Genomic DNA, 23,267 nt, shown 5'->3' on the forward strand with positions numbered 1-23,267 from the left:
ATCTACACTTTTACATAATAAACATAGCTCATTTCACGTTTTTTGTCTTGGAAATCAAAAATGCTTTGCCAAACAAACATGACCGACGTCTACATTTTGCTAAACGTCACGACGCCTCTGTGTTAAAAATAAATAAATTAATTTATTTTATTGTGGCTGTCTGCCGTTATGCGAGCGAGGCACGGACATGCTATTAAAAGCCGACGCCACGCCACACTTGCGACACACCATTAAACGCGTGTCAGTACTAATCAGTCCCTTTTTAATGTGATCAGTTGCATATAGATCCATACGTCGGACGACGTGGCGTGGGTTTAATTTCCCTGTCTTTCACTTGCTGCTTTGTGGGACGGGTTGAACTCGTTCGCAAATTTAAAGGGATATGCGGCTGGCAACTCTGTTTAATGATTCGTTTAGAAATTCTAATTCTAACTCGCATAATTTGTTGAGTTCTCAAATTTGATATTTTGCTTTGTACAACGGCATTTTGAATTTGATGCATAATTTAACCAAGATTTATGTTGCGTACTTGACGAGGATTTAATTAAGAAATTGAAACGGCTGTGATTCCGTTTAGAACTCAAGAGCACCAAGCGAGCGAAGTGATCTGACTTTGACAGATAACATAACCTTAAATTAATGTTTTGAAATTTTTAATTTGGGTTGTAATTTATAAACTTAGCGATTTCCGTGTAGTTGTTACGGCAATAAGGCGACGATTTGTTGTTTTAAATAAAGTTCAATACTATGGCATCAAAAGAGGGTGGCGATAAGGCAAAAGTAAGTAAAAACCTGGTAGAACTTGAATACGAATTTCTTACATCAGAGAATCCATAAACCATAGAGGTTGTTTTTGTTCTTAGGGTCCTCAAGGTGCAGGGGATGGTAAAGAAAAGCGAAGAAAAGAGTCCATTCTCGATCTCAGTAAATACTTGGAGAAAAGCATACGCGTGAAATTTGCCGGTGGGCGCGAAGCCGCCGGCATCTTGAAGGGTTATGATCCGCTGCTTAATCTCGTGCTCGACAACACCACTGAATTTCTTAGAGGTTTGTTTACCATTGACTGCTTATTTAAATAGTCTAGTTTATTCTGAAGCTCATTTTTACGTGCAATGTGAGTTTAATTGGTCTGTTAGAAAGGTTTGTTTACTTTCCTTTTAACTCATTTTTTATGTTTGCCTGTCTGTCTATGTTAGTTACCATAAAAAAGCCCCCCATCCCACCATATACATACATTTTGCTTAAGAGGGGATTTTGTATTCAAGGATACCAACAACTGTATGGAACCCTTAGTGCACAATCCTAGTCACGCTTGGCCAGGTTGTTTCATTGCTAATGATTGGTGAGTATTTGTACTTTTCAAATTATTATACGGTACCTTGAACTCCACAGTTAGGAATATTTTAGGGCCAAATTTATTATTGTTGTAATAGATTACATAATTTATTTTTTTGTTTCTTTCAGACTTTAAGTAAACCAATTAACTAATATGTTTGTTTCTTTCACAGATCCTGATGACCCATACAAACTACTAGAAGACACAAGAGCATTAGGGTTAGTTGTCTGTCGAGGCACCTCAGTAGTTCTGATCTGTCCCATGGATGGCATGGAAGCTATTCCAAACCCTTTCATCACGCAGGAAGGCTAAATGTACTGTATAATTAAATGTATAAGCTTACATTAAATAATTTAAGGGCCAAATGGAGTTTCTTTGATCATGAAACTACCAAGAGACTCACTCATGGTGAAATGAACCTGGATAACTCACAAATTAAATCAAGTTTACCCTGAAACATTGAGCTGAACTTAATTTAAGATTTATTTTACCAGGTTATCCAGGATTATATCACAAATGGACTTTCAATAAAAAAAAAACTTTTTTATTACTTATTTATGAAAAATAAATTATTGCACATATGCTTAACAAGTACATTAAAGTCCTATTACATTAAATAATACTATGGAACAGTCATTTCATGTTATTCATTCTTTGCTCCATTTGTTCTGGTAACTAAGTTGCTTTGTTTTAAGAAAATAGTCAATCCAAGCCAAATTCATTTCTTATCCATGGATAGCTCTGTGGGCATCCATGGCAGGTTATCATATATTTATCATGTTGTAGTACTTTTGATGTTAATTTGCATGTCTTAGGTTTGTGGCAAGCATACTCAATGTCGTCAAAGGTGTTGTTTTTGCAGTGCCAAGGCTTAAATCTCTTAATTTGAAGCAGATCAGTTGGTTGCTTAATCCATTCAATAACTTGTTTATATGTCACAAAGTACACGTCTGGTAGTTTCATTACTTCAGTGAGGAATTTCTGAAAGTAAAAAAAAAATGTAGTGTACCAGTAGAAGTTGCTAGTATGTAAATGAAACAGAAATAGACCTACAGTCTGACATTCTAAAAGGGAGGGTTATGGATTTGAAAAATATACTTATCTACAACAGAATTAATTAGTCAAATATTAAGTTAGTCAAATAAATATATTTAGTAGAAAGTTAAAAGTTGAACACTACTTGAATGCCACTATGTATCCTATAATTAACTTTTAAAAACTCCTGTAAAACTATGTAGATCTATATTAAGGCGCTCTATACTGTACCTTACCACACTTTCTTATTTTCACCATGACCATGACTATTGGACACCACACTAGGTATGGTATCGTTACGTGTTTTTTCCAGGCGCGGATCCAGACCTTAAAAAAGGTTGTGGTCACAGCCACCCGAAAATCGGTCAAGTGCGAGTCGGAGCGTGAACTCGCCCATGAACAATCATGACTCATGCATGAACGACTTTTGAATTTCATCATTTCCCTTTTTCCGCGCATCAAGACATTGGCCATCCAAGCATCTCGATAGACCGTGAAAGTGTGTCATCATAAGTCTATTAGGGTTGTGCCAGGGGCATGCCCATCGTGCCCACAACGGTATGGATCCGCCCTTGGTTTTTTCTTTATTATCTAGACCTGTCGAGACGAGTTTATCTCTAGAATAGCCACATAATTAATAGGTCCACTAATTACCTTAAACGCATTCAAATACTCGGTATTCCTTAGCCAATTCGAGTCCAAATGTATGCCAAACGGCGCCCTATTCTTCAAGTAATGCCTCTTGAAGTTGTTCACGAGGATATCATAGACATCTTTGTCGACTAACTTGTTCGGGCAGTATTGGAGAGTGGTGCAACTAGTATCGCCATTTATAAGGGGGTTGATTACCATCTCCCACGAGCCAGCGTAACTGCGAGTCGGACAGTACTGGTTAGTTCCTGAAAAAGAGAGTTCAGTTGCAATATTACAGCATATATAGCGATAATGCCTAACGGGCCATAATACGCCACGAATACGCGCGACCGACGGTGCGGTGAACCTCTTGCCTCGGTTCTTTTTTTCTAGGTTATACCGAAAACAAACCGAGAGGCTATCGAGTCACTACAAGGGATACATCGACCGCCGTAATGGTATACTACCTACTAGCCTGATTTTACTGGCGCTGTGTAGGTAAACCAGCACTAAAGCGACTTTTGTCTAGTCATAACCAGGCATACCTACAGGAAATAATTTCACGGAAACGACTGTTCAAATCTATAAATACGATAGGTACGAGTATCTAACTAGTTAAGGATTCTTTTCCAGCCATTAACTTTCTTAGAAAAAGCTTCGTGAACATAAACCTACACGCATGACATGCGATTGCATGACGTTATTCGGAAATAATAAAATGATAACCGGTAACAAATTTGCACGTGTCGATATGAACGACATACGGAAATAATTTACATTTTTAAATCGGTAGAAAAGCAACGTCTTTACAACTTTACTACCATTATTACGTAATTACTAACTTTGTGCATCTTGCTATAAACACAAAGTAACGTTTTCTAGCCAACAATCGCAGCTCATAACAGTTACTTAATCACTCACACGGTCTAGTTACATGTAGTGTAGAGTCAAAGATGTCTCGCAGACAATAAACAGTAGGTAATCGTCTTTTCTTTACGTAGGTAAAGCGCCTGTTAAAAGGTTACATTCACTAAAGAATGCACACACAAAAAGGAGTCGCTATAGGAATGAAACACAGGGAATGATATCGTAACTATTCGTAAAGCTACCTGCGTACAGTCGTCAACATAACATCGGAACTGTCGATGTGCTTAAAAATATCTGAACTGCATATACGATACGACCATACGTTCGTGTTCAGATTTTTTGAGCAACTAGACAGCTCTAATGTATAATATCGCCAGAACTTACAGCCTAAATAATATGTACCCAATGAAGAATCCGAAAATCCTTCTAAATACCTATAATTTTCGATACGATGTTACTTTGTACTTTACCGGTGCACATGTGCGGTATTTTATAGTCGAGTGTATACGGCCAGTACGGCGGGTCAATGGCCGGGGCAACTATGCTCGCGTCATATACAAATCCAAACTCTTGCATCATGAGGAACTGGCGGTTCCATCCCACTGACAAGTACGGGACACGAAGACCTCTGGAAACAAAAAAAAGGTGGCTTAATTATTTCTACCTATAACTTACCTACCTTAATTAAATCACGAAACTTGATGGTCCTTCGAACCGGATAAACAATAAAAGGTCGCATTCACTGCCGGTTACGACGCTCGAAACTTTAGGTAGAAAAGAAAAACGTACGTTCAACTGATTGCAAAATTGTAAAAGCGACACCGGGCGATATTACAAAAACGCATATAGGCTCGATTAGGTACCTGAAGTCCTCCATGCGTACTTTGGCGAACCTGTTTATGATATTCGCTTGACCGACCATCTCGTCAAACCAATCCTCTACCGTTGCGTTTTTGGACCACCATTCTGCTGGGCCTCGATGCCTGAAGATAGCAATTATTGTCACATCATTGGATATAGTTGTTAAGTATTTTATTGCACTAATAAAACATCTTGTTATTAACTTACGTAATAGAGTTGACAGCGATCTCGTGTCCGTCGTTCCACAGTTTTTGCACATGCCTGTAGTTCGTGTACTGGTGCGATATAAAGAAAGTTGCTTTTATGTTACATCCGTTTGGGTTTTTCCTTTCCGGCGTGAACAAATGCTTGGTGAACACGTCCCAGTTCTCGTGGTTTACTGGTCCGTCAAAGGTCAGGGTGATCATTTGAGGAATCTACGGTCAAAAAGTTAATTTAAGCGCAAAATATTATAGTATCGTATTTATTACGAAAGTTCCGGCCAATCACAAGCTGCGAATTGTAGTCTGTGCATACAACTGTCCGCCCTATTTTAACCCCCTTAGACTTGCTTATATAGATTGTCAAACTGGAGCGTAGTGTTTCAAAGGGAGCATAAAAAGGAAAGTGTCAACATTACGAATTCTGAAATGCAACCCAGTGGCTCGTGTTACGTGTTACAGCTTCTTAGGTGTAGTTTTTAACCGTCGACACGAAAAGGGGTGTTATAAGTTTGACCGCTATGTGTGTCTGCGTGTGTGTGGCTGTCTGTCTGTCTGTGGCACCGTACCTCCTGAACGGGTGGACCGATTTGAATGAGGTTTTTTTTATTTGAAAGCAGGTTTTCTAGCGATGGTTCTTCGACATGTTTTATCAAAATCGGTTCAGCCGTTTTTGAGATATTGAACTTTGAAGTGACAGTCGGGGGTTTTCCAACTTTTTGTTGATTAGGTTATAATCTAATAGGCAAAGGTGATTTAAGAAAAAAGGCAGGAGAAGCGCAATTATAAAAGCTTGGGACCTATGGCCTTAGAGGATAGTTCCAAAAATTCGTTCTTAGTCTACGTCTTAATGGAGATCTATATGCAATATTTCATCTTTCTAGGGCCGATCAGCCAGTACTTTTATTTTTGTATGTATAGGTTGCAAGCTACGCAAAGTGGCCACTTCGCCTCCAAAAATATCACAACAAGTGACGATTGAGCCTATATTTCGAGAGTTCGCACTGCGACGCACATAAGCCCACGAAAGCTCAGTGTTATGTCATCGTTATGTCAAGTATAAGCAATGCCCATTAGTTTAAAAGTCAATAATTTCTCACCTGGCTTGTTATAAGGTTCCCAGGAATATCATTGCCGGTTTTGGAGCAAAAACAGTCTGGCAGCTGACACATGCCAGGGTCACAAGGCTCCGCGGAGTTCGGGTCAAACTGGCCATCGCACCAGCCCTGAGAAAACGCTTGGTCAGGTTCAGAGAAAGTGTAAATGCAGCGTAGCACGTGGTGAGTGAGCAAAGATGTGACTTTAAAGATAGACTCGCTTTTGGGCATATTTAGGTACGCAGCACGGTTATGAGACAAGCTTGGCAAGTTTTTTTGGAAATAAACGTCTAGGTATCAAAATAAATATGGGCATACATCGGCTGTTTATTTATTTCAATGTAACTCACAGTGTGCAGTCAAGCTTAAAAATAGGTTAGGCTATTTTTGAGTAGTTCGTTATTGAAAATACAAACTGAAAATATAGATGCACAGAAAAACCAGAAAAATAAGACCAGCACTGGGAATCGAACCCAGGTCCTCGGCATTCCGTGCCACGTGCTATACCGCTACACCACTGCTGGACAACGGCACAGACACGAATTTCCCCTATGCACCACATATCTCAGCTTGTTTTGCTAGCGACATCTATACCGTAGCCCTCATCGAGAAACTTTCGGCACTCCATTGGAACTAACCGCTTACCCGGACAAGAGATATCGTTATTTAGCATCAAATTAAGACTGTTTGTTTGAAAATTGAAAACGGTCACAAACTAAATTTTAGGTTTTACGGGATGACCGTAAAAGTAAAAAAAAATTGGAATTGAAATAAAAAATACAAAAAGATTCCAAAAAACCAATCTTAGTTCGTTATTGTAACATAGAAAGTTTTCTAACTGTCGCAGTACTTTTCTTTACTGCGACAAAGTTCCAAATGAAATTTTGCTTCATATTTTTAGACGTTATCCGCAAGCCAAAAAAAATAAGCCATGCGTAGGGTGGAATAACATTACACTCGGTTTGTTCAGCGATTACTCTGGTATGCATCTTGGATAGGGGCCTGTCCTACGAGTACTAGAGTGAACTGTCTCGACACTGTTATGTCTTTGGTCAAAGTTAACCTCCGTCTATGTAACGTGTGGTGAAGTGAAAGCTAGACTGGATTGGACAGTTGGGCACTAGTATTACCTACAGATGAACGAGTTCAATCTTACATGACTTTAATAAAAATATGTTTTGAATTGACCAATATTTCCAAGTAGATGCTGTTACGATAACTGCTTCCTCAAATGTAGACTTAAATCCCCCTTAGTGTAAGTTTTCGGTTACAAAATACGTCTCGATCGCGTTCGCGTTAAAATCTCAATTTGTTTGGAAACACGAACATCGCAAACGTTCCGCTAGAGGCGCTGTTCGATCGGGACGTATTTTGCAACCGAAAACTTACACTAAGGGTACAGGATCAGGTAACCAGGGCCGGATTTAGAGGTCTGGAGGCCTTGGGGCAACAAAGGAGTGGAGGCAAAAACTATTTTCCAAATAAAATGAACAGTATAAAATTTATGTTTGTACAAATTTCTATAGGTAAAGGTAAAACAGCGAAAAAAATATCAAAGGAAAATTTGAGTACTAGTGTTTAAGTACTCGTCGGAATTTGAAAAATACATTTTCGGAGTCTCTATTGAGCCCCCCCCCTTTTGTGGAGGCCCCGGGGCTGTAGCCTCCCCTAAATCCCGCCTGGCAGGTAACAACCAAAGCCAATTGCAATGCCGTACGTACAGGATCAGATTATCCGTACAATTACGGATGTATTTATTAAAATAGATACAATGACAGGCATGTTGTCGCAGTTGAAGCAGTTGCGTGTCTAGGCGCATTAAGTACTTATACGGACGTTACGGCCGGCACTAAACTCGGAACTAAAATAAAGTCGGCAAATTACCTACTTTGTTTCCAGAGTGAGCACCAGTCGTTATAGAGCCATCACGGAAGTTACGACCACTTGACACATGCCAGTTGTTTGTCGTGATAGCCCAAATACCTTACAGTATACCTTACTTAAGTAATATACAAATAACTTCGTATCTATGGATGAATCAGCTTTCGTTGAAGCTGACGTACGTAGAAGTACTGAGCAGAGATGCAGCCACAGTTAGCCCTGTCAGAATGTGTGCCACCGTTGTAAATAGTGGCCTCTGGATAAATTTCTCTCTATTTAGTATCTAAAGTAGTAAGTAGGTATGCAAGTTACTTCATCTGAAGAATCAGTGCAGTCGTTGGAGCCGTTGCAGAAGTACTCGGCAGGGATGCAGTTGCCGTTTGCGTGGTCGAAATGTGTGCCACTATCGAAAACTGTGGCCTCAGGACAGGGTTCTCTCTATTTCGTATCTAATTTAAGTATGTAAGTAGTTACTTCATCTGAGGAATCAGTGCAGTCGTTGGAACCGTCGCAAAAGTACTCGGCAGGGACGCAGTTTCCGTTTGCACAGGCGAGGTGAGTCTCGTTAGCACACGACGCTTTTTCCAGTAACGGTCGCGGGACCAAAGTCTCTGGATAACATGTAAAGATAGTTAATATGCGGTCAAGTCAAGTATCTAGATTACAGCAGTTCTTATTCATAAACTAATAATTGACATGGTTCAATTCACGTTTTTATGTCAGTAAACGGTCCGACTACTTACTTACCTAGTTCCGATTACGCTTTAATAATAGATCTTCTGAAAAGATCGGAACAGTGTGAAATATGAGTTAATAAATCAAGCCTCATGAGAGTTTTATGTTTAGTAATATTAATATTATCTAGTCATTATTCAGTTGAACGCTAGAGATATCTCGCTCAACGCTAAATTATTGTGTAGACACGACAGTGCTTTCGGACTCCTTTGTTATCATAATAATTAAATATCTGTGTACCAAACCAAATACAATTTACACACCAAATCGATGGACTACCTTAATGACTCTAAATTAAAGGATGATAAGGTTTCACCACATGCCCGCAAGTCAGTCGGTAGGTAGATGAGACCCCGCCGTTTCCTCGACGTCCTGCGTTGCATATTTTGAGCTCTGCTGTACTTATGTTATTATTTTTAACCTGTGGTCACATCACAGTTGTGCACGTTCTGCGCCAGGTCACACAGCTGACGATTGACATCGAAGAGCAGGCCCTGAGAGCAGTGGAACTCGAATACTTCGCTGTCCAAGCAAAGGTAGTATTTGGCACACTCGTCGCTCCTCCATGTTGCTTCTTCTGTGCGGTCTGGGTCCCTGACAACATAAATTTATTATTCAGCCTGAGTTTTATGATGATTGTATCAATTAAGCAGGCATCAGAACGTAACGCTACTGTATATATTTTTAACGTGACAATAGTGATGTCTTCAAAGGTTGTTTACTACATTATCTTATCTATCAGCGACATACGGACATACATTTCTAGCTCACGCGTCTCCCACTTTATTTGCCTAACGAAAATGATCTATCTACACTACTAGTGGCCACAGAGGCCATTTTGAAAGAAGATAACATTCGAAAGAAGATGGTCCTTCGATCCGGACAAGCCCAGATAATCATTGAATAAAGGTCTACGTTACATAAGTTCACGGTCACCATAAATATTGATGAAAGAGCGAAAGTTGGCGGAAACGTGGACGCGGCGGACGGTAGCGTCAGTCAAGGTTGCGGCGAAAGTCGGACGGGCAACGACCAGGGAAATGTAATCGGTGCAATTTGTAAGGAAGTAAGATGACCATTATACTTCCATTACATTAAGCTAAAAATGTAAAAATAAATAGAGCATCAGCCAGTGTCAGACTGTTAACAGAACCTAAGGAAAGGACTAATCCACACAAACGCACAAACTCGCACTGTAACTACATAAGCAATACCTATAAGTACTCAGCTATCTAAAAATATCGAAGATAATTTAGACAATTCTATAAGGCCCGAAGTAATATCGCTGAGTTGAGTGTTTGCTAGAATTCCCTCTTAAGAACTTAAATGAAGATTTACCTACAAGTAGAGTTAGACATTGAAATCTCACACAGTTTTAAACCGTTTAACCGTCTATTTTGCTAAGTTACAAGATTGAAATTCCTAAAGGTTACCAAACGGTTACGGCTGCACCTACGATGACCTTTGACCGCAGTAGGTCGTGATGTTTCATTATAACCAACCACTATAGTTATAGGTACGTAACCCGAAGCATTACGTATAGCAGAGATGGCTCCAGTCTTAGACAGCCAACTTTATATAAATAGGAATAGGAATCCATAACAAAGATCAAAGAGCAACAGATTTATAACAGAACTATTACAGCACAGTTAGAGCAGCAGTTACATTATAGAAATTATAGGACACATTTTTTACAGCACTTGATATAATATGACATAATATAGGTATACCTCCTATCTACATAAAGCTTTTTATAAGGAAAAGAGTGCCAAGTTTTTGTTTGTAAATACTTAGGGGCTGTTTTACCATCCATTGATTAGTGTTAACTGACGGTTAAATGTGATGCCGTCTCCGTCTATTCGAACAAAATAAATAGAGACGGTATCACATTTAACCGTCAGTTAACACTAATCAATGGATGGTGAAACAGCCCCTTATTCTAGGATCACTTAAGTAGTTATTTGATGGATATAAATAATTAATTACTGATTCTATATTTCCTGCTATGAATTGATCTATGAAAAAATAGTATGTGTACCTATGTATGTATGTAAACTCTTTATTGAAATTTGAGATACTTGTACGAAGGCGGACTTATCCCTTTAAGGGATTTTTACCAGTCAACCTTTGAGTGGATGAAAGAAAGAAAGAAAGAAAATAATTTATTTATAACAGCAATGACACATAATTAGTAAAAATAACAATAAGAAGTGTTGCCGCTATAAAAAGCAAGAGATGAGATGAGAGGAGCAATCAGTTAGGGTCCGACAAAGAGTGAATATAAGAGTCAAAAATAGGTGGAAGCTACTACATAGATACTTTATTCAATCTGAGGATTGGAATTTCGGCCCTAACTAATCGATACTTAAATAGCGATCACCACTGTGGTAGGTAGAGGTTCCTATATGTATCGTATATAAATTGTTTAAGAGTGATTTGATGACTAAGCAGTTAAATTTCGACCAGTTTATTAAGAGCGATTTCACCTTAGCTGATACTGAGCAATGACATAATGATTTCTATTCGAACGGTAAAAATTGTCACCCATTATATGCGCTGAGTTGAGCTTTCTTCGCTCACTGACCACCTTCTGACCACCCATCGATTAAGTATTAAAGTTTCACTTTCAAGCAAACAAATTAAGCCACTGTTATATTTAATTGTTTTCCAACTATTTAACTTTTACAAATATTTATAAGGAATCCATCGCAAATAACAAATAAGAAGTTATAGTTGGATGGGCCAAAAAAAAATTAACACCTTAAACGTTTCGACTTAATTAGGCATTAGTGGCCCTTAATCAACTTTTAAAATATTATGTGGACTCATAAATGGTGTACATACTGCCTTTTCGGCGAAATATGTTTCGCCAAATTTCACTTAGCAACCAACCTTTCGCCGAAGTTTCATTTGACAAACCAATCCTTGGCATAAGTTTACTTTGCATTTTTCTTATTTCGCAACTTTTTTATATTGCAAAATTTTACTTTATCACACTTTTATGTGGCAAACAATTATGTAGCAAATGATTATGGCTAAGGCAAATAACAAATAGTCATATAACATTTGGCTAATTTTTATACATAAGGTAGGTATATCAGTTATGATATATAATAAAATGAATAAATGTTAAATTATGTGGCGGTGAGCGAGCGAAGCGAGCGAACAAGACTAGACTAGGCAGAAGCGACTTGGATAGGTTAAGGCTAAGGCGGGAGCGAAGGGGATGTTAGTTTTTTTTTTGTAACAGAATGGAAAATATGAATGGCTTGCTTGCTTGTTTGCTTGCTAAATTAAGGAATGCCAATCAACGCATTTGACGAAAACACAAATGACATCTTAAAAAAAACCCGGGTAATAATTTGCATAATAATCATTTATCAAATCATTAGTTGGGAAATGATATCAGTGCGGAATGTTAAATTGGGAAATGAAATTTCGCCTAAATAAAAGTATGGAATAAATAGTTTGGGAGTTAATAATTTGCTAAATAATTTTCGCCAAAACATTAGTAAACCCTCATAAATGTCTACAGCTACAGTGACAACATTCCAACTTGGTTACCATTTTAACGGGCCGACTGTCCACCCGAGTCTTACAAGAAATTTGTATCAACAGTGGAGTTTACTTAGAGTTTAAAAGAAATAAAAAAATCACGAGGACATTAGTTTTCTTTAGTTATTACAAAAGTATTTAAAAAAGCTATGAACACCTGTAAAATCTTCCAGTTTCGGGACACTTTAAATTTCCGGAGCTTCTTTTGTTCACATGTTTTCCTTGCACTTCTGTAACGAAAACAAAAACTTCACAAACTTTAAACAAAACACATTTTGCTAATTAATAGAGCGGACTGAATATTTAAGGGATTGTTTTTTGTTTGTCTGAGTTATTGACGATCATTTTTAGTAAGTAGGTACGTATTTTATTAATAATTAATTAGGAGACTACCTAAAATCGCACACGTGAATAAAATCGCGATACAACGTGAGAGGTGTCGCATGTTGCAAGCTCGGTCCCCGCAGAAACACTGAGTTATCAACAACTCATTATCGTACGTCAACTTACTTTCTTTTACTGGATACCACCACCAATGAAGTCGTCCGGTAAGTCGGAACGATAATGATTATAGCTCGGTAACAACTCGTTGCAGTAAAGTTAAGTTGAAGAAGGAGGAAGGTAAAAGTTTGCAGGTTGAATAAATTGGCATATTTATTACGTAAGTAAATATGGAGCATCGTGAGCAAACATCGTGAGGAAACCTGCACAAACCTGCGAAGCAATTCAATGGTGCGTGTGAAGTTCCCAATCCGCACTGGGCCTGCGTGGGAACTATGGCCCAAGCCCTCTTGTTCTGAGAGGAGGCCTGTGCCCAGCAGTGGGACGTATATAGGCTGGGATGATGATGATGATGATGAAATATGGAGCTAGAAAAAAAACGTGTGGTGTCTTGAGTAGGTGTAGGTAGGTAGGTATTCTTTTGCTTTGGGCCTAATAGGCAGAAGGTCTTCATGGGTTCGATTAGGGTTCACTTAGGTGGTATCTTTGCTCGTTTGCTTGCAAGATTTAATTTAAAATTAAACTGAATTTCGATGAATAAAAACATTCCACATAAGTAAGTAGGTAGGTAATGTACTTAAATCTCATGCTAAAGCTGGAATTAATAAAAGCTCATATTGCTAATCTGTGTTTAGTAAAAAATGCTGGGTGATATGATGTGTTTGAGAATAAATTAGGTATACTAAATTTACTAAAACTATGTTTTCTACCCTGAGTCATAGGTGCGGTTCGAAAGTTCAACAATAATGCCCACATTTTTGGAGTTACTACGACTTAAACGTTTTCATTATGTTTTTTTTATAAGAGGGGGAAACGAGCATGCGTGTCACCTGATGGAAAGCAATCACCGCCGCCCATGGACACCTGCCAACACGAGGGGTGTCACAGGTGCGTTGCCGGCCCTTTGAGAGACTTATAGACTGATACGTTAGAAGACGAAACATGTACCTACATATAGAGTAATTTAATTTTCTAATCAGCTTTCATGGATATTATATTATGTGCTGAACCGATACGTGCTCGCTACTATTTGGACCGTACTGAATTGATTGACGTTTACTTTGACGTAAGATAAACCATCTGCTTAATCTGTGGTGCGGTGCGGCCGGCAAATTGATTGTTCGCTCATTGTTTTTTGCCAGTCGATAAATTTGCGATATATAACTATTTACCGTGATATTATTCTGTTTCACACGACGTGTGATAACAAACTAAGAAAATGAGATGTATTTACACGATTCTGCACGTTTTAATTCTGCTTAACGTTAGTTTCGCCACACTATCACCGCCGTCGGATAAGAAAGGGCAGAAAGGCGTGAAAGCGCAAGAAGGTCCAAGAAAGCACAATGTTTTGGATAGGAAATTGGTGAATGAAGCACCTTTCGTAAAGGATATTATTAAATACCATGCCACGTATCACCAGGACGTATCTAAAAGAAAATTTGAAAACGCTGTCCTTGGCTACGTTACGCCGGTACGTATACATTATTAATTTTACGGCGGACATCATTTATTGTTCTCTTTGAATTGTTTCTAGAAAGTTTACCACATTCAGTGTGGATCTTGTGTTGTGTCTTGCGTTTCTATGTCAAGTTTGTCATGAAAACAATAAACAAATTGTATCAACAATCACTTTGTCTCTAACGAAACTGTTTGTTTTGTGCCATGTTTTGAAATTGATCAATGATAAAATAACTGTTTTATATCCATAATACAACATCAAGCTTGTTTACCACTTGTACATTGTTCGAAGTTATTAAGTTTAAAAATTATGTGTGGCTGTTGATTTTTTTTAGTGGAATAACAAAGGTTATGATGTGGCAAAGACATGGGCCCCAAAGTTTAACTATGTTTCTCCAGTGTGGCTCCAGATTAAAAGACAGAGTCCTAATATTTACATCATATCAGGGCTGCATGATGTGGACCATGCTTGGATGAAGTCCTTGCGCCAGAAGGGATCTGATAATAATTTGAAGAGTAAGTACAGTTCTCTAATTATACAGCAGAAATACTAAATTAACTTATCTCAAACTTGTTCATACAATTATTAAGTTAATGAACCTTTACCTGTGGCTTTGCTTGCATAAACCATTCCTTAATGGATGGTGAAACAGCCCCTAAGTAGTGGTTAGTTGGCTGGCAGATTGGCAGAACTAGGTCAGGCAGCCACCCCACATCTTGCCAAGACTTAGGGGCTGTTTCACCATCCATTGATTAGTGTTAACTGATGGTTAAATGTGACACTGTCTCCATCTATTCAAACAAAACAAATAAAGACGGCATCACATTTAACCGTCAGTTAACACTAATCAATGGATGGTGAAACAGCCCCTAAGTCTAGCATTTTGATTGAAATGCCAGGATTTAACCAAATAACCCATAAGAATTCCCAAAAATCAAACTGTCCTTATTAACTTTGGGTAAGAAATCCTTACCAAATATGCCTAGCTGATCTCATGGGAATTTTGGGATGCACACATAATTATTATGTTAAATGCTTACAGTTCTTCCAAGAATCCTTTTTGACAACTGGCAGTTGTCTGATCTCAAGGCATTTTTCACGGAGCCCTCATCTGTCTCTGAACAGAAAGCTCTCATTGAAGAAGTGAAGAAGGCTTGCAAACAGTGGAAGTTTGATGGTGTAGTGCTAGAAATGCTATCGCAGATCGGGAAGTATGCTGACCGGTCTGTTAAGTTTATACAACAATTTGGTAAGTGTTATGCGCTCTGGTTAGTTTGTAATTCATTTTAGCTTTTATTGCATCTTTTCTAGGTCATGATTGGGGTAATTTTGACGACTTGTTGAGCAACTAGGGTGTTTTGAACCAATGGGATACAAGTCACAACAGAATATGTAATATGCAAAAAAGATTCTTGGGTTTTATTTAGGTGGCTGCAATCAAGTTATTCTTTATGTTAGGACACTGTTTATGAGCAAGTGTGATGAAAACAATTATGTATGCTTAATCCTTACCTTAATCATGAATGACAATGATGCCACTGACTTATTGAAAATTTTAATTTCAGGTCTAGAAATGAGTGAAGATGACTTCAGTTTAATCCTAGTTTATCCTCCCTTCAGAGGCTATCCGACTGATGAGTTCTTCATTCAGGCTTTCAACGATATCTACCCATATGTTGAAGCTGTTTCAGTAATGACTTATGACTTTTCTAATCCACAGAAACCAGGTAACACATTCTTTCAAGGTTTTTTTACTGTCAAAGTAAAATGAAGCATATCTACATTCTACATTACCACTAAAGTATATCTATTTTATTATATAAAAAAATATTTTATTATATAATTTCCGCTTTATAATATCTAACTCTAACCTTGATCTTTAACAATCATGATGACAAAATAATATAAATATACATTGTGTATAAAACTACTCATAAAATATAATAAAGGTAAAAAAAAGGAAAAAAGGTAAATAAGGTGGTAGGACCTTGTGCAAGGTCCGCCCGGATTGCTACCACCATCTTGCTCGCTAATCCTGCCGTGAAGCAGCAGTGCTTGCACTGTTGTGTTTTGGCATGGAGAGTAAGATAGCTGGTGAAATTACTGACACTTGAGGTATCCCATCTTAGGCCTCTAGGTTAGCAACGCATCTGCAATACCCCTGGTGTTGCAGATGTTAATGGGCGGTGGTGATCTCTTACCATCCGGAGACCCACTTGGTTGTTTGCCATCCAGTCGAAAAAAGAAACAACCTGTATATTGATATGCTTTATATTACGAACATGATGTTCTTGAAAAATATAACCCTCCTTTGGGCAGTCGGGTAAAAATAGAATGCTAAATAAAACTGTATGTTGGTCACAACAAATACTCAGAAAAACAGAGTAAAATGACGAAACAATGTAAAGATTTAGTCTTTGTTATTTTAAGTACAGAACTTTACAAAAATTCTGACTAAAGACATTGCTCATGTTTTTTTTCTAGGCCCCAATGCACCTCTCTATTGGATGAGACTTTGCGTAGAAAAACTAATAGATGATGACGAAAATCCCTCCAAACGTTCCAAAATCCTATTGGGTTTGAACTTCTATGGAAACTCGTATACGGCCAACGGGGGTGGGCCGATTGTAGGCACCGAGTATATAGAGCTCCTGAAGAACGCTAAGAGCAATCAGGCGCTATCGTATAACAATAACACTGCTGAGAATTATGTGGAAATCCGGTAAGATTTCTTTTTCCATTTTTTTTCTAGGCTTAAGTTTACCTGTGTGAAACAAACAGAAGTCTTACCTTGCTTTAAATTCGCATTCTGTTACTGCCATGCCACTGTAAAAATTTGAACAAAAGGCATGTATCTGAAAATAAAACTAGTTTTAAGTTCTTACAACATTCTTGTTGTTAATTATTCTTGAGTTAAAAGATTCATTCAAAGTAGTGAATAACATAACTTATAGTAAGATAACTGGCTGACATTGTTAAGTAGGTATTTGAGGCAAATTGAAAACTGGTCCTATACCTACCTCTCCTACGATACACATTTTCGAAGTTATTATATATAATTTAAGAAGTTAAAAAAAACCTTGGTGGAACATTCTACCTGCCAAGCGATCGAGACAGACGGTGCATCCATTGAAGAATCAACTATATAAATATGCGTAAAGCTCAAATTGATATTTATTATTACGTACACGCCTAACTTTCCCGATTACCTGGCAGGTGAATAGAAGCACAAAGATAGGAAAATATAGAAGTGTATTGCAAAAACTTATTCTTCATTTACAGGACATCCCAGGGTTCAAAGAAGATATTTTTCCCCACTTTATATTCTATACAAAAACGGCTTGATCTAGCGCGCGAGTACGGCACCGGAGTCGCCGTCTGGGAGCTAGGGCAAGGCCTCGATTATTTCTATGACCTCTTTTAATTCTATGTGATATTAATTTTAAGTTATCCTAATAAATTAATGTTTGTGTTAGAACTTTTGGATTCTTATTACCAAACTATAAAGACGAGAAGAAATGAAACAAGCTTTCCGCCGGGAGTTTAAATGTTTATTGGTACAGTTCAGTCTTCTTAAAATACCCTCCCGATATTTAACTCGCTAATTAATTTATATTACTACGGTATGGACTAAATCAAAATCTGAAAGTGAAGGCCTTGTGTCATCAATCAATTTTGTACTTTGCCTTTTTGATGAACTACAAAATCAACCAACACCCGTATTACTTGGCTTGCAGGAATCTTATTTATAGAAACGAACCTCTTGTACTTATTTCTAGCATGCTTTAATTTGTTTATTCGACAGTAGAAGTTCTTGTTCGCTATGCATAAACTTTCACGAAAGCTCAAAAATGTTCCTGTGACAGAGTAAACCGTCGAAGTTTCGCTTGTTGTAACAAGTATTATGCTTTATGCTATTATCTATATTCTATGTCTCGATTCAATGAAGTTAGCTGGCGGCTACTTTGGGTTTTCCCTTGAATTCCATCATAGATTGCGGTCCTTTCATGACGCGGTGCATCAGGTCCCAACACATTTTTGCTGGGAGTAGGCTGAAATCATAAAAAGAAATCTAAATTTTTATGTTCCCAGTGAAACTTACAAAGCTGTGTAAGTTTTGTAGATTGCATGACGGAGTAGAAATCATTGCCGTCCCACTAAAAAAGGGTAGGTAATGATTTCTTATTCATTGGACGCATTGCGAGTTAGCATTCGCTATTGCGAGTTAAATGGACACCGTAGGGGGGCCGCAGCGGATTGTCCGCTCCGCTTGCAGTGGAAGGGGAGTGTAAGTGAGGACTTTCTTCGTAACTGACACATATTATCGGAAAATGCTGGGAAAATTTGGGTGAGGCTCTGAAGCGTATGTATCATTCGCCGTTTCCCGTGTGTTACGAAAATCGACTCGTGTGGTTGTGTGGTCCTTTGATTTTCGTTATACACGGCAACCGAAAAATGAAACGCTTTAGAGCCACATTCTAGATCATTTTCGTCTGCTGTCTATTGTTTTCTGTCTTCCTCTACGATAAACAAATACTCGTGTGTTTTGTTTTCGGTGACAAAAAGTAAGCACCAAAACCTAAAGCTAAATGTTTGCTGCAAACAGTAAGTAGTGGTTAGTTGGCTGGCAGATTGGCAGAACTAGGTCGGGCAGCCTCCCCACATCCTGCCAAGGCCGACTTAGAGTGGTGTAGCGGTTAATTAAATCAGATAATCTGAAGGTTTATAGCTACTATACCTACTATAAACAATGGTAATGACCCTTACTTCCTTTCTAATATTATAATTGCAAAAGTAACTGCCTGTATGTCTTGTTACCTCTACGCTTAAACCACTGAACTGATTTAGTTGGGGAGTTAATTTCACATCTTGGAAAGGACATGGGATAGTTTATATCCCAGAAAATAACAATTTCCAAGGGATGGTGATGTGGATTGTGCGCCAGCGGGCAGCGGCGTGGTGAGTTCAGTTCATTGCGCGGCCGAAACACTCGCCGCACAGTGGTCACCTAGCAGCACACGCAATGAACAGACAAAACGCTCAATCCGCCACTGCCGGCCTCGCTGCCTACTGGCGTCCAGTTCGCGGTCTGACAAAAGATAGCGAGCTAGGGCCTCTAGCTGGCACTGATTAGGTTCATCAGCCAAATAAGTGGTCTATCAATTTTTAAACAAGTTCCTATCAAATGAATATGTCGCTAAAGTCGAACTTTCAAGTTCACAGACACGTCTATTGGCATTATTGTTTTTTGACATGCAAACGATTATCAGCTTTAGGGTGGTAGACCACATATTTGGCTGATGGTACGTTCACAAAACACAGGCCTAGAGTTTTGATCTATGGCCTCTCAAGCAGAGGATCGTGGGTTCAAACTCGAGCTCGACCTCTTGAGTCTTTTTACCACCACCGATTTACCACGAGCTTTACGGTGAAGGAAAACATCGTAAGGAAACCTGCACAAACCTGCGAAACAATTCAATGGTGAGTGTGAAGTTTCCTATGCGCACTCGGCCCGCGAGAGAACGCCCTCTTATTCTGAGAGGAGGCCTGTGTCCAGCAGTGAGACAATGACGATGATGATGAATACTTACCACTTTAGCGGCAGTAGGTATCGAACAGATCCAGGCATGATACAGTTGACCTCGTTCTTTCGGATGGAGTCAATCATGGTCTCGGCGACGTATTCGGGCTCCAGCATGGGCATCAGTCGCGGGGTCACTCCGTCGAACATGCCCGTGTTGATGTAGTACGGGCAGACTAGTGTCGCGTGGATCGTGGTGTGCCCATGAGCCTAGAAATTAATAATGAGTCTGTCATTAATTTAATGTTAATTACAACGTGTCTCTCTCCAGGCAGAAGTTATGATGTGTATGTAAACTCTTTATTGTACAAAATAAGTAAACAAACACAATTGACAAACATTGAGATATATGTACAAAGGTGAACTTATCCTATTAAGGGAACCAGTCAACAGTCAGGGACAGACAAAAAGTGTCAAAAAGTTATGCCTGGGGACCGAAGTCCAAAGGTAGCGTCGGAAGTTGTAGGTACTTAGGCTGCGGCTCCACTGAGGCGGAGACGAGCGGAGTGGAGAGGAGACGTGTAGGGATCGACCAATCATATTCGTTCAAATCCACATCACGTCGCCGCACCGCTTCAATGGAAACAGTCAAGAGGAGACGAGATGTGGATTTCAACCATTATGATTGGTCGATTCTTACACGTCTCCTCTCCGCTCCGCTCGTCTCCGTCTCAGTGGACCCGCAGCCTTGCGCCCGAGTGAGACACTTCGATGGCGGATGGTTGGAGTTCCTATATTTACTCACTAGATGGCGCTAAGTTGCTACGGTACTACCTATATTGGACATTCTATATGCTGGTATATACCCTGAGCTCGGTAAACAGGCTCTCGTGGAAGCCGACGGTGGCGAACTTGGTGGCGCTGTAGTCTGTACAGCGGTAGGTCCCGAGCAGTCCCGCCACGGAGCCGACGGTCACCACATGCCCCTTGCCCGTCTCGATCATGTCCGGCAAGAACGCCTTCACTGTCTGAAACAAGAAGTTGAATTAAAACCGGCCAAGAGCGTGTTGGACACGCCCAAAATAGGGTTCCGTAGCCATTACGAAAAAATTAAGTAATATTTTTCGTACCTATTTTATACGGAATCTTCCAAGTTTATATATTTTATACCTTAGGCTGCTATTTACTCTCAAACTTAGCCGTTATAGTTTTCCTTGTATTTGTGTATTTTTCCGCCCACTGGTTTAGATTTTAGGGTAGGGGGGGACGCTCGATTTTAATGAAAATTTGCACTTAAAAGTTGAATATTTCGCAAACATATCACTGAATCAAAAAATAGTCTTAGCAAACCCGTAATGGTTTTTAAAGACCTATCTAACGATACCCCACACTATAGGGTTAGATGAAAAAAAAAAATACCCCCACTTTACGTCAATGGGAGGTACCCAACCAAAAAATTTTTGTTGATTTTTTTATTGTACCATTTTGTCGGCATAGTTTATATAGATATCCGTGCAAAATTACAGCTTTCTAGCATTGATAGTCGCAAAGCAGAGCCGTGGACGGACAAACAGACAGACAGACTTGGCGAAACTAATTATAAGGGTTCCGTTTTTGCTATATTGGCTCCGGAACCCTAAAAAGAAGCTAAGAAGCCGTGGTGGCCTAACGCTGCGTTGCAACCAGGGATGTGTGAGGAATGTGTTTTGCATGAACCAATAGAAACAGTTCTTTTCCCTATCCTCGCACAGCACATGTCTGGTGGAAACAGCTGAGCGGAGCGAGGCGAGATGAAGCGTTTCTACTGGTTCATGAAAAACCTTCCTCGCAATACATCCTCGCACATGTCAAGTGGAAACGGAGCCTAACGGAGACTAGACGCACAATCACATGTTACAAATCTTCTTCAAACGCATTATCACTATAGGATAATATGATCCGAGTAGAGACCCGATGATGTACCTAGATGGACTTCAATTTTAATTTGACAAAAGATACTAAATAGATCGACATTAGAGGCTGTAGCGCTTCTAAAGTAGGTAACCTCTACTAGTTACACTAATAATACATTACAACATTACACATTTTAAATATGTTTTTTCCGCGACTCAAGGCTGGATACAAAATTAAATTATTTACCACATGCCATTATACGCTCAAGTAATAATAATTTGCTTAAATTGCAATACTATTAATTCTTATAACATTTACGCAACTGACGTACTAACTCATTTTTTTCAAGAACCTTGGAGTAATACTTAATGAGCGGTCAATTTTTATTGCAAAACATGCACTTGTGCACTTACCCAATAGTGTGAGAGAATGTTCACTTTGTAAGTTGTCTCGATGGCCGTGTCACTCAGTTCCAACAGAGTTTCTCCGAACACCGTTCCTGCGTTGTTGATCAGAACGTCCACTTTTCCGACCTTCGAATATTTAATTTATGATTTTTTATTTGTTGAGAATGAGTTAGAGTATAGGTATATGCGGTGTTACAAATTTAGAATTGACCTCCACTCCACAATCTGCTTAAATTAGCTGGCAAATATAACGTTCTTGCTTTTATACATTACAATATAGAACGAATTTATATAATTATAATTTTATATTCTATTTAACACGAAATATAACGTAGGGGCATTTTGTTTGCATCGATTTTAATTGAAGTATAAAGATACTGACGAATTATTATATTGTAACCCTTATACATAATACATTTTTTCCCGGGCCGAGCAATCTAAGCATCAAATACTTATGTAGTTGCCGACTTGCCGAACTTTATTAATTAATTAATTATAGAATATATTTATGCCAGAAAATTTATATTTGATCAAGACGAAACTTAAGCACAGATACTTGATATTTTTTATGTATTCAAGACAACATGCATTACCGCGGTACAAGCGAACACCGCCATCTACAACGAGTAGGTAGCAAAGTTAAATTTACCCTCATAACTTACACTCGTACAGGGATTTTATATAACTTTACTAACCTCTTTCCTAACTTTTTCGGCGGTTGCGTAGACGCAGCCCGATCAGCCAGGTCCACGACGTAGCTCGCCACTTCGTAGCCTTCCTCTGTTAGATCTGTACATGTCTTCTGTAAGCCTGTCAAAAAATGCATGCTTAAAACGTTATATTTATATACGAAAGGCAAACTCAGTGCCGGATTAAGACTATTTGATACGAAAAGCAATTCTGCGACCCCCTCCCACTTTATCCAATAGTAATTCGAATCGATCTTTAAAGAAATTATTATAGCGTAGTAGTTTATTCGGTGCTGCTGTTTCCTGTGACAAGACGTGGTCCTAAGCAATGGGTCTCTGTGACAGACTTGTTGGTTACTTTGATAATGGCGTCACATTTGTGATTGGTGAAATAGGTAACTAAATGATCCCATCCATCCCACCCATCGCAGCAAGACTAACGTACGTCAAACGGACATCTCGATACTAACGCCATCTAGCGATATTTCGCCTTAATTTAACGCGAGGACAGCTGAAAAAGTCAGTTCAATATCTCACAAACGGCTGAACCGATTTTTGATAAAACATGTCTAAGAACCATCGCTAGAAAACCTG

General features: G+C 38.9%; 4 protein-coding genes across 4 annotated transcripts in view; 2 read left to right on the forward strand and 2 right to left on the reverse strand.

Moving 5' to 3' along the window:
* Nucleotides 1–590: 590 nt before the first annotated feature.
* Nucleotides 591–1,701, forward strand: LOC141440890 (U6 snRNA-associated Sm-like protein LSm7). Its single transcript, XM_074105475.1, has 3 exons — nt 591–780; nt 864–1,047; nt 1,509–1,701. Exons 1-3 carry the CDS (start codon nt 748–750, stop codon nt 1,646–1,648), a joined length of 357 nt encoding a protein of 118 aa, XP_073961576.1. The 5' UTR covers nt 591–747; the 3' UTR covers nt 1,649–1,701.
* A 92-nt stretch (nt 1,702–1,793) lies between these two features.
* ChLD3 (Chitin and LDLR binding deacetylase 3) lies at nt 1,794–12,701 on the reverse strand. Its single transcript, XM_074105474.1, has 10 exons — nt 12,594–12,701; nt 12,358–12,430; nt 9,067–9,239; nt 8,385–8,521; nt 6,033–6,158; nt 4,940–5,148; nt 4,735–4,854; nt 4,342–4,499; nt 3,026–3,270; nt 1,794–2,317 (listed from the first exon to the last, which is right to left on the reverse strand). Exons 1-10 carry the CDS (start codon nt 12,643–12,645, stop codon nt 2,039–2,041), a joined length of 1,572 nt encoding a protein of 523 aa, XP_073961575.1. The 5' UTR covers nt 12,646–12,701; the 3' UTR covers nt 1,794–2,038.
* Nucleotides 12,702–13,776: 1,075 nt separating this feature from the next.
* Nucleotides 13,777–17,641, forward strand: LOC141440908 (chitinase domain-containing protein 1-like). Its single transcript, XM_074105502.1, has 6 exons — nt 13,777–14,175; nt 14,498–14,678; nt 15,206–15,412; nt 15,729–15,890; nt 16,648–16,885; nt 17,446–17,641. The coding sequence occupies exons 1-6, from the start codon at nt 13,921–13,923 to the stop codon at nt 17,585–17,587; spliced, it is 1,185 nt and encodes a 394-aa protein (XP_073961603.1). The 5' UTR covers nt 13,777–13,920; the 3' UTR covers nt 17,588–17,641.
* A 51-nt stretch (nt 17,642–17,692) lies between these two features.
* Nucleotides 17,693–23,267, reverse strand: part of LOC141440910 (short-chain dehydrogenase/reductase family 16C member 6-like) — a 19,318-nt gene continuing 13,743 nt past the window's right edge. The window contains exons 4-7 of the mRNA XM_074105504.1: nt 21,991–22,110; nt 20,551–20,712; nt 19,755–19,954; nt 17,693–18,215 (exon numbers count right to left, since the gene is read on the reverse strand). Of these exons, the coding sequence (XP_073961605.1) occupies nt 18,113–18,215; nt 19,755–19,954; nt 20,551–20,712; nt 21,991–22,110 (585 nt within the window). The 3' untranslated portion in view covers nt 17,693–18,112. The remainder of the gene's footprint in view (nt 18,216–19,754; nt 19,955–20,550; nt 20,713–21,990; nt 22,111–23,267) is intronic.

The sequence above is a fragment of the Choristoneura fumiferana genome, chromosome 23, assembly GCF_025370935.1.
Source record: "Choristoneura fumiferana chromosome 23, NRCan_CFum_1, whole genome shotgun sequence".
NCBI classification, from domain to species: domain Eukaryota; kingdom Metazoa; phylum Arthropoda; class Insecta; order Lepidoptera; family Tortricidae; genus Choristoneura; species Choristoneura fumiferana.

Excerpts from the sequence above, each read along its gene's own strand:
- LOC141440908 (XM_074105502.1), top strand. The coding sequence starts at position 13,921 with ATGAGATGTATTTACACGATTCTGCACGTTTTAATTCTGCTTAACGTT. Across the intron at positions 15,413-15,728 it reads TAAGTTTATACAACAATTTG|GTCTAGAAATGAGTGAAGAT; the intron begins GTAAGTGTTATG and ends TTTTAATTTCAG. Across the intron at positions 16,886-17,445 it reads GAGAATTATGTGGAAATCCG|GACATCCCAGGGTTCAAAGA; the intron begins GTAAGATTTCTT and ends CTTCATTTACAG.
- ChLD3 (XM_074105474.1), bottom strand. The coding sequence starts at position 12,645 with ATGCGACACCTCTCACGTTGTATCGCGATTTTATTCACGTGTGCGATT. Across the intron at positions 5,149-6,032 it reads GGAACCTTATAACAAGCCAG|ATTCCTCAAATGATCACCCT; the intron begins GTGAGAAATTAT and ends TTTTGACCGTAG. Across the intron at positions 2,318-3,025 it reads AGTATTTGAATGCGTTTAAG|AAATTCCTCACTGAAGTAAT; the intron begins GTAATTAGTGGA and ends TTTTACTTTCAG.
- LOC141440890 (XM_074105475.1), top strand. The coding sequence starts at position 748 with ATGGCATCAAAAGAGGGTGGCGATAAGGCAAAA. Across the intron at positions 781-863 it reads AGGGTGGCGATAAGGCAAAA|GGTCCTCAAGGTGCAGGGGA; the intron begins GTAAGTAAAAAC and ends TTTTGTTCTTAG. Across the intron at positions 1,048-1,508 it reads CACCACTGAATTTCTTAGAG|ATCCTGATGACCCATACAAA; the intron begins GTTTGTTTACCA and ends TTTCTTTCACAG.